Genomic DNA, 10,816 nt, shown 5'->3' with positions numbered 1-10,816 from the left:
CAAACGCATGCACACAACTGAACTCCTATGCCGTGCCTCCTGTTGTGGATGGGATTGTGGGTGCGCCCATGTCTTCTGCAGCTATATTGGTCTATGAATCGATGGACAGGTTCCCATGTGGCCATGTAGCATCTTCTGGCGTCACTGGACAATGTGCCACACTCCGCGACGAACAGCAGCACGGAGGACACACTCTGGTGTCGGCAACAGGCGGCCTTTTTCCATAGGTGGCAAGGTGGGGGTAGCTGCTGGTAGAATTCCATGGTACAGCTTCAACACTCCAACATGGAACACGTCATGGATTCTAGCATTTTCAGGAAGTGCAAGACTATATGCCACTTTGCCAACTCATTCTGTAATCAGGAAGGGTCCAGCATACTTTGGGCCCAACTTTCCTGCCCGCTGTTCCACCAGCATTCACGCTTGCCTGTTTGGCAGCCACAGCCACACCCAGGAGCCCACTGCAAACTCAAGGTCACAGTGAGCCTGATGCAGTTGTTCTTCGACCTCTGCCAAGAAAGTGTCCCTATCCTGCAGCATGGACTCCACTGCTTGAATGTTTGCAGAGCCAAGCTGGAAGGGAATCAACGGCTGTAGGGAACAACCATGGACTACTCTGGATTGTGTATCCTTGAGGGCTGTGTGAAAGGAAGACTAAGGGTGACCGGTGGTGGCCGGCTGGCACTTCCACGGCGTTCATCATGTGGGCACCATTGGGAGCGAAACTGGAGAACCCCTAAGGCCTTGTTTACTTCCCAGAAAATTTTGCAAAATTTTTCAGATTCCCCGTCACATCGAATCTTTAGACGCATGCATGGAGTATTAAATATAGACGAAAATAAAAACTAATTGCACAGTTTGGTCGAAATTGACGAGACGAATCTTTTGAGCCTAGTTAGTCCATGATTGGACAATATTTGTCAAATACAAACGAAAATGCTACAGTGTCTATTTTTTAAAAATTTTCGGAGCTAAACAAGGCCTAAACAGAGTATCCTAAATGCAGGGGACAACAACTCTGTTGCCCTGCTTAAATACTAACTACCTAGTCCCTGGACTCTAATACAAGTCGGATACAAACGCACGCAAACAACGGAACTCCCTATGCCGCGCCTCCTGTCGTGGGTGGGATCGTGGGCGCCCACGTCTTCTGCCGCTGTCCTGGTCTTCCCCTTTCTTCCATTCTCTTGTACTAGTATAATGCCCGTGCTAACGCTCCGGTTTAATTTTGGAATGCTTCTAAAAACAAAAATTATAGTTCAGAAATATTTTTTCATGTAACAAGGCATAATAGAGCTATTTGTCGTATTATGAGCATCTATGTTACATTTTGTCTAACTCTTTAATCATGTATTGGACATCTTCAGGGATGTTGTCGAAACATTCGTTTGCTTTGCTCGTCAAAATATGCGCCAAAAATTCCATCCTCAGCGAAGTTGAGTGCTGTGCATGGCAAATGATAATTAGTTATTATTATTTTTGTAGTGTAAGATATATATTGTTATAGGCCATATATGCTTACACGGTTGATTTGTGGCAAATTTTCGCCGTCCCACAACTTTATGAAGTTGTATACAAGAAAGCCTCCCAATTTCCTGGACAAGAGTAGTTGTTATTGATGTGCACAATGAATGAAATAACCATTTTACTGACAAATGTCATCGCTGATCTCATCTGAACCTAGTTATTTTTTGATGATTTTGTAAAAAAAAATCAAACATCTTAAGTAATTATACAACTAAATATTGTAAGTATTTGAAAAATTATAATTTTTTATTTCAACTTACAGCAAATCAGATGCTGATAAATTATAATTTTTTATTTTAACTTACAGCAAATCTGAGTTCATGAAGTGGTATTTTAAATCCAAATAGCCATATTTAAGCATTCATGATCCATCTCTCGATCCTCATTTAAAATATTTTTAATCTTTCTAAGATCTAAAAAAATTGAGTACGGTCTTGTACTCTGTACGGAGTAAATATATTTAAATGCTGATTACCTGCGTTATATTTGTTACAATAAATATTAAAATAGAGTGACATCTCGTATAAATAAAATTCATGTCATGTATCCGATATTTACCAATGGCCGCAGATAGTCTACTTCCGGACGTGGTTGCTGTGCCGATGCTAGTATCGTTACGATCCCTATATGCAGGTGGTTGGATATTTTCCTTGTCCAAACAAAGTGCAGAGTTCTGGGATTCAGTCTTCTTCCTTTATGGAGGATACGGACGCGAGTACCCACGTTATTTCCTTCTCACTTCTTCCTTTTATTCGTCGAACAAATACTATATATGTACCCTGTTTGGCATCATACATGCGACGTTAGTGATATCACTTAGTGCATTGGGCATATCTCGCGGCGTCGACATTGAGTAGGTGAGGAGGCAACACCTTTTGATTTTTCAAAGGATCGCGGTTGTTCACAACAGAACAATCAGAATGCACAAATTTAGAGAGAGAAATTTTCGTCTATATTTAATACTCAATGCATGTGTCTATAGATTCGATGTGATAGGGAATCTTAAAAAATTTTGCGTTTTTAGGTGGAAGTAAGGTCTTGTTTAGTTTCAAAAACTACCCAAAATTTTTCAAGATTCTTCGTCACATCGAAACTTGCGGCACATGCATGGAATATTAAATATAGATGAAAACAAAACTAATTGCACAGTTTGCCTGTAAATCACAAGATGAATCTCTTGAGCCTAGTTAGTCCATGATTAGACAATGTTTGTCAAATAAAAACAAAAATCCTACAGTATCCGAAGACAAAAAATTTTGCGAACTGAACAAGGCCTAAACAAGGCCCGAGCACATTTGACATTTCAACCCCCCTGCGTCCAACGGTGACATGGAATCGCACCACTCGAGCAAGACGAGCAACTGCAGAGCCATGGAGGAGGACCGGCTGAGCAGCCTCCCCGACGATCTCCTCCACGCCATCCTCTGCGGCCTCCCGCTGAAGCAGGCCATACGCACCAGCGCGCTCTCCCAGCGGTGGGGGCCCTAGTGGCTCCGCGCGCTCGCCGCCTCCTGGGTGCTCGACCTCACGGACCGAGACTTCGCCCGCGACCAGTCGCCGGCGCGGGCCGCGGCCACGGTGAGCCACCGCCTCCGGCTCCACGCCGAGCACGGCGCGCCGCTCGACGTGCTCCGCGTGGCGCTGGCGTCCCCGCCGTCGTCAGGGGCAGCAGGGCCGAGCGACGGCTCGTTCAGGTGGGACGTCATCGGGTGGATCGCGGCCGCCGTGAGGAGGGGCGCCAGGGAGGTCGAGGTGGACGTCCTGCACCTGACGACGTTCCTAGAGCTGGAGCTCCCCGGCGACCTATTCCAGGCCAGGAACTCGCTGGAGCGGGTGGCGCTCGGCGGGCTTAGCCTCCGCGTCGTCCCTCTCCCCGCGGCGGACCTTGCTGGCCTCCGCTCGCTCTCCCTCAGCCACGCCGACGTCACCGACGAGGTGGTCCGGGGCATTCTCGCCAGCCGCGGCGGGCCTCGCTAGCATTCTCGCCACCGATGAGGCGGTTTTCTTTTATTTGTGTGATCGGAAGAATCGATCCCAAGACGCGGCTGACGGAGGTTTGATTTGACGTGAGACTGAGGGTGTGTAAGATCGTGATCATACTTCTAATCTGGGCCGTTAAATCTGTAGGACATGTGTCGTGAGTCGTTGATCTTGCAGGTGGGATTTGCCTGGAGAAGATTTCAATTATAGTAGAGATACTATACCGGTCATAACATCTTGAAACAAAATGGATGAGAAGACGATCAAGGATGACAAAAAGTTAATACAAAAGAAGTAAAGAACTAGTGTTGGACAAATAAATTTGTGGTTTTCTGTAACTGCTGTACCTCTTCCTAACTGCACATCCTGGCAAACTAGCTCCACGCTTAGGCTACCTGCTGGGTTGGCAAAATGCAAATAAGCCCTATTGAAGTTACACCTCTACAGTGGGGACCTCCCCTGCTGTATTTAATATTCAAAAAAAGCTACACCTCTTGAACTCTTACAGTCTTACCTGATATTTCATAATCTGTACACCACTAGATTCACTTGATTGTTTTTGCTGCTTCCCTGCTTTTATCCACCAGGACATAAGCCTATTTGCCTACTGAGAATCAACCGCAGGCCTACTGTTCTGCTGGTCCTGGTTATTCAACCTTTAATGTACTTGTGTATTGAACCTTTTCAGAGAACTGCAGTTAGGGCATGATTTGTGTCTCTGTTGTAGTTTGGTCACACAAATCTGCATACATCATTGTTCTATTGTGTGGCCACTCTCCTGCAGTTTGCCTTGGACTTCTTTCTCTTGTGGCAGTAGCTCCACTGAAGATCTTGCATTAATTTTCCAGATCCACACCCAATGAGCCTCCATAACTGAGCCTATAAACTGGAGATTGCAGTCCACTTTATATTATGACAAATATCCTAGTATGTACCGATGGCTGTCCAACTTTATATTATGACTCAGGCCTCAGCTTATCCGGTGGTGCGACATCTACCTTCCTTTTATCTCCAATTGAGTGTATGAGAACTAAGCCATATAGATCTTGGTTGCCTTTATTTTTTGAAAAATAATGTTTTTGTCATAGCATTGATTCTACCACGGTCGACTATAAGTTTTTGCATCATGGTTTGCACACTCATCCTTTCTTTCACATCATCTCTGATTTCTCATTTATATCTTCCCGTTCAGCTCAAATTATTCGGAACTATTCAACTTAAATCTGACTTTTACTTAAAAGGAAACGACTTGTACTTTTAAGAACTTGTTTATTTCAACAGCAGATCCATCTAAAAGGTTGACAAGGCAACAGGTGCAATTCAATTGTTGAACAAAGCAACATGCACAGTTCAATTGTTGAAGGGGCATAGAAGGGGACGATTGAGTAGTGATTGTGATGCGTCCTTGCCCCTGCTGACCTTTGTGGAGTTTATTTTTGAACTGAAAAAGTAGTCTATGCTTGCAGCTTAAATTCGACTACCTTCAACAAAGGAAAACTAAACTCTCTCAACTCAAAGATTAAATTGATCAAGGCAAGGGTAGCTGTCCCATAGGCATATTTCCTGTGGTCTTGCATTTCCTGCTTGTCATTGCTGTTCAAGACATTAGAGACTGTGATTGAAACTTTTTACGAAGCTTAGTCTGTAAACATATACGTTCATAGGGGTCGATGGGTTAGGGTTGATGTGCTTGCATCCCTCCTGGCTGGCAACGTCCTGGTTTAGCAGTGAACTTCAACATAGGAAATGGTTTAGTTTTCTCAACTATGACAGTCATTCTTAAACTCGTGCTACCATGCTGAGCATGCCTGTTGCAACAACAAATCCATCAGAAAAGTTTAGGCTCTGTTTGGTTCCACTTGCTAAATTTTAGTTAGCTAAACTTTAGTCACTTAATTATGGCCGTATGACGGTATGGTGCAAACTGGTTCGGGAAAGGGTGGAGCGATAGGTGCGACAAATCGAGAAGCGATTGGAGATTATTAGTATTGTGCAAACTTAATTATGGCCTATGGCCTTGTTTGGATGTTGCAAACCGAGCTGGTATCCTGTTCCATTCCTAATGGATAAATTTGCTCACTTATTACATCAGAGGCAGCCTTACTGCTCGACTACCAGCCATTCATGATTATTGCCTCCCGCAAATAAGGATGACAGCTCTGGTAAAGTAAAGTGGTCATGTCAACTTGTTATTCTTTAATTTTTTTCCTCAACATCCAAAGACTTGTACGGATGGAAGGAAGGATTCTAGCACTGCACACCAATGCAAAATTTGTTGCGTCATATATATTGTTTAGAACGAATCAATATCACCAAATAAGCTTGACAGTGTCAACGGATCAGCGGATTGGTCCAGCTGAACACACTAGGATCAGCATATCAACAACATGAATTTGTTTTAATTATTGTTCTCCATTATGACTCTCGCCATTTTCGAACTTAATTACATTCTAATACCCTGCTTGTTATTTTCGATAAGGTTTGACACATTAACATGGTGCAAATCAGTTCTTCAAGGGGCACTGAAGCAGTGCGGCGAATCGAGAAGGGATCATTGTTTAGTGCTATTGTCCACGCTGATAATAGCGTGTATATATAGTTTCATGACTGTAGACCAATAACTTCCAACTAATAATGTATATAAACAAAGATAAACTTCATGGGTGATGATGATGTGACTAGCATAACCGTGCACATTTGTCACCGTTACAATTAAATACTTGACAACATGATGCATGATAGGTGCGCCCAAGGGTGTCTGACTTCATTGGTGCAACTGCTGCAACATGAACATACATCAAAGTCAAACCTAACAGTCCCTACAACTCTTAGTCTATCTCATTGGCCTGATGCAGCCTCTGGACAAGTCCGATATAGCTCTCATTCTTTGCAGTTGTTCAGTAACATATCTTTCTATCTTGTGAATATATTATGGTTTTGCTTCTTGCAGCACACTACCATTCTGTACGGCGTGGCGTCCATATATATATATATGTTTGCTACCATTGGAGGGTGCATACCATAAGAATATCTCAGTGTTTGCCGGATCATCAACTCTTGGCGATAGTTTATAGCTGAGTAGCTATTAGCATTAGCATGTTCTTCTCTGGGTTCTCGTACCACCAGCAGCCAGGTAGTCCAGGCGATGCATCAGCTGCTCCGTCCGACGACAGGGACCACAACCTCACGGTGCTCCTCACCTTCGGCATCTTCTTCTCCTTCATCCTACTCTACCTCGTCGCCGGCGTCATCTGGGCCTCCGTCGTCACCGCTTGCGCCGTCACGCTCTCCTTCTGCTACCTGAAGATTCGCCAGCGTGGTGCGCTGCGTCGTAGAACGGCCATGCGCGCAGCGCGGCCGCGGAGCGGTGGCCGGACAGAAGCTTTAGCGGCGGTTGTCCTGTCCGCGATCCCGGCGTTTGTGTACAAGCGGGAGGGTGGTATCGGCGGCGGCGGAGACGCGACAGGGTGGGCGCAGTGCGTCATATGCCTGGGGCTGGTGCAGGTCGGCGAGGTGGTGCGGCGGCTGCCCGTGTGCAACCATCTGTTCCATGTGGAGTGCATTGACATGTGGCTGCGCTCGCACTCGACGTGCCCCATCTGCCGCGCTGCCGTGGAACCCAACGCCGCCGGCCAGCCAGAGCCGCCGCCGGTTTGAAGGGTTGATTAATTATTATTATTATTGACCACTGATGTCCGTTGCAGGTAGCTCTAGCAATGCGCTTGTATAGAGTTTGTAAACTATAAAAATCTGTGAGACTGTGACTATGCTTTTGAGATGGAAGTACGGAGCACTAGATTGAAATTACATGTCTTACTGTCCCACCTATTTGCCCTTTTTCTTTAGGACACTCCCAATGCTAGAAACCATATGTAGTTTCTATATCTATTAATTTTTATAGACACTATATATAAAAACTATGGTCCCAATGAATAATTTCTATACAATAATTTATTATCAATCATATTCATTCTCAACCAATCATATCACTTCATGTCTTGGATTTCGTGTAGATATGGTTTCTAACTTAGACCTAGTTTCTATGATTTTTACTCTCTCTTCAATAACTACCTTGCCATATTAGCAAAATATTTGAGTGGCTCTATAATTAATGTCTATAGAAACTATGATAGTTTTTGCATTGGGAGTATCCTTATAGACTACACCTATATACTTTGTTTGAATGACTTATTATTCGTCGACCCTGTTTGCTAGTCTGGAAAATTATGGCTATAGTAAAAGGAGCCTGATTGTTGGATTTTTCTTTGCCATCATCTATCTACACATGACCGCGTGTCCATTCTATTTGAGAGTATCCATAGTTTGACCAATAATCAAATCTGAGCCTTTTTTGAAGTCAAAGCCTGTTTGGTTTCCTCCTCGTCAAATCTATTTGGCCCACACAACGCTCGTAGGTGTGCACTCCCAATGCTGACTCTATCATAGTTTCTATAGTCATTTATTATCTTTGTATTTATTATATTTGCTGATGTGGCACTGTATTTAATGAAGAAAGAGATGCAAAAACGAAGAAACCGAGTCTTAGGCCTTGTTTAGTTCCCAAAAAATTTTACAAAATTTTTCAGATTCCCTGTCACATCGAATCTTTAGATGCATGCATGAAGTATTAAATATAGACAAAAATAAAAACTAATTACACAGTTTGGTCGAAATTGACGAGACGAATCTTTTGAGTCTAATTAGTCCATGATTGGACAATATTTGTCAAATACAAACGAAAGTGCTACTATTTTTATTTTACAAATTTTTTTGAAGTAAACAATACAAATTTTTTTGAAGTAAACAAGGCACCGTACAAAGGGAATAAATTTAAAAACCTCCACCGAGAATGACGTCGTTAGAACCAGGATCGAATGCCTAGCAATCAGATGCCTGGTAGGCCGTGATCCAAACACATCCTCAGGAGCATATTTTAAAAAAAAAGTTTTTTTTTTGCGTGGACCTCATTTGTAGGACTTAGTTCTAAATTGGTTATTTACTTATAAATCTAATTATACTTATATTGCTATGATTGTTGTAATTGAAGTGTTAGTTCATTCACTGTATTTTTTTTAACAGATTTCATGTTTTGCCCATTGTTTCTTTTCTCATGGTTACTTGTTGAGCATTATATATTTTTGTATAATTTGTTATCTATAGAATAATTCTCTGTTCTTGACACTGTCGTTTTGAAAGTTTGATATGTTTCCTCCGTTCAAGGCTCTCAATCTTTGTGTACTTCTAATCCATCAAATGATTCTGTTCTTTGCATTATCTCATTAATAAGTTGATATGTTTGATTAATTCCTGTTTTTTGCTGTTTCAATTTTCCTTTTTTTTATTTTGTTATTTCCCTATTTTGACATGTTTTGGTTAATTAAATGCCTAAGTAATTATTACTTTGCAATCCATAAAATAATTTTGGACTTTTTTCATTTGCATATGCTTTATTCCAATACATAAAATATATTTAGTTTTATTAATATTTTGCAGTTCCATAAATTAATTTTGGATTTTGTCACTTTGATTATTTTTTATCTGCATATGCTTTGTTTCAAATATAAAATTTATTATTTTTTCTATATATATGATGCACAGGTGAAAATCTTCATTTTTAAAGGATCAACAATGCCTAGAGACAGGAGGGGTTAATAAATAGACTAAACCTGAAGAATGGAAACTTCACAACGAATTAAATGGTAGGTATCATAAATTCTGGTCTTACTCAGAATTTCTGACCATGATCAAAACATTCCAGCCGTGCAGGAAGAGATCGTAATCGTTCTAACAAATTTGACTAACGAAAAAGATATTTACTTTTACCACACGTGTAGGAATGTATGATGACCGAGATCCACGAGATGATTTCCACTAAAAGTTTCACAACTAGGGAGAAAATAATAAAGAACTATCAAGGACAAGCTCAAGACGCAAGAACACATAGATTTAACCTGAGGTTCAGTCACTCCATGCATAAAGGAGTACTTACGTCCTTGTTGTTGAGGAGATTAATGTTAGTCCAAGATGGTCAACTAGGGAGAGAGGGATGAATAATCATTTTAAAATCTAATCGCTACTAGTAGTCGATATAAGCAACGTAATTAAACTACTTATCTAGCCACGACTTCACCCCTCTATCTTATAGAATCTTACATCGCCATGAGATAACACACGATTTTTTACTAAGGTTCATTTGCTTCCCGGTAAACTAGTCCTCGTTGTGGCGATACACCCACTTGATGGATCACATGCTAATTGGCAATCTAAAGCCAACCCCTCAACGGGTGCTGCACATCCACTCATAAGATAAGGATCCTCCAAGCCACGAGCAATCCACTAGAGTAGCCAATTGTGATCTTCTATGGGGAAGGCTTAAGAACGCCTCACAAATCAATTGGTGAGGCTCGAAACAATCTCCAATCACGAGCTTAACACCTCCGCTGCTCCAAGCCATCTAAGGTGTCAGAAAACACCCAAGAGTAACAAGAAATCCACAGCAAAGTCACGGATCAAGTTCCACTATAGATGCAACTCTCAATACAATGCACTTGAATCTAACTAAATCTCACTAGGATGAGCAATCAAGCAAGGAGATTAGTGGAGGTGATGTTCTCTAGCTCAAAGTATGTCTCAAGTATTCAAATGTGTAAGAGAGAACTCCCCAAACCCGGCTACCTTCTATTTATAATGTTTCACTCAAAGGTTAGCCGCTAGGGACAAAGCTCGAGGGCATCAGACACTCTGATGCTTGTGCGTCGAATGTGGTCCAGCGTCCGACTTGCCTGCCACGCGCATTAGATCGCCGCCGCATGTCCTCAATTAAATGTGATCTGTTGATCACCAACAGACACTTAAATGTTAAAGTTCTTAGAAGGAGGCATCGAGCGCTACTCTGAGAGTTCTAGAAACTCTCTAGGACGCGTCAGATGTGTCTGACGGTGCGGCATCGAACGCATGCCAGCGTCCGACACACACAATGCTGGAACCCTTCTGCTATAGTGTGAGTAATGGACGCGTCGACACCAAGGCGTCGGGTGCTCTCATGCACAAGAGGTTAGAGTAATCTTCAAAGAGGTTTCATCGAGCATTTTCCTACTTGGGCATGACTATTGAAAGAACTAGAAAATAGAGACTAACTCCTATGATTATTCTAACTATAGGTCATTGAGCTACATTGATTAGTGCAATTACATTTAGCAATCATGGTCAGAATAATCTCACATTATACTCAGGAGACATTGCTAAGGTGGGTCAGGAATAGAGCAAGACATCACCCTGCAACTTAAGGCTTACAAGTCCTATATTCGGA

General features: G+C 42.3%; 1 protein-coding gene across 1 annotated transcript; it reads left to right on the top strand.

Annotated features, from left to right (window-relative positions):
• On the top strand, positions 6,604–7,164 carry LOC8058295 (RING-H2 finger protein ATL39). The gene has a single exon (XM_002440800.1). It carries the CDS (start codon positions 6,604–6,606, stop codon positions 7,162–7,164), a length of 561 nt encoding a protein of 186 aa, XP_002440845.1.

The sequence above is a fragment of the Sorghum bicolor genome, chromosome 9 (genome assembly GCF_000003195.3).
Source record: "Sorghum bicolor cultivar BTx623 chromosome 9, Sorghum_bicolor_NCBIv3, whole genome shotgun sequence".
NCBI lineage: Eukaryota > Viridiplantae > Streptophyta > Magnoliopsida > Poales > Poaceae > Sorghum > Sorghum bicolor.
This window is presented reverse-complemented; position numbering and strand designations above follow the sequence as displayed.

Bases quoted from the DNA above. Each gene is read 5' to 3' on its own strand.
- LOC8058295 (XM_002440800.1), top strand. From the start codon at position 6,604: ATGTTCTTCTCTGGGTTCTCGTACCACCAGCAGCCAGGTAGTCCAGGC.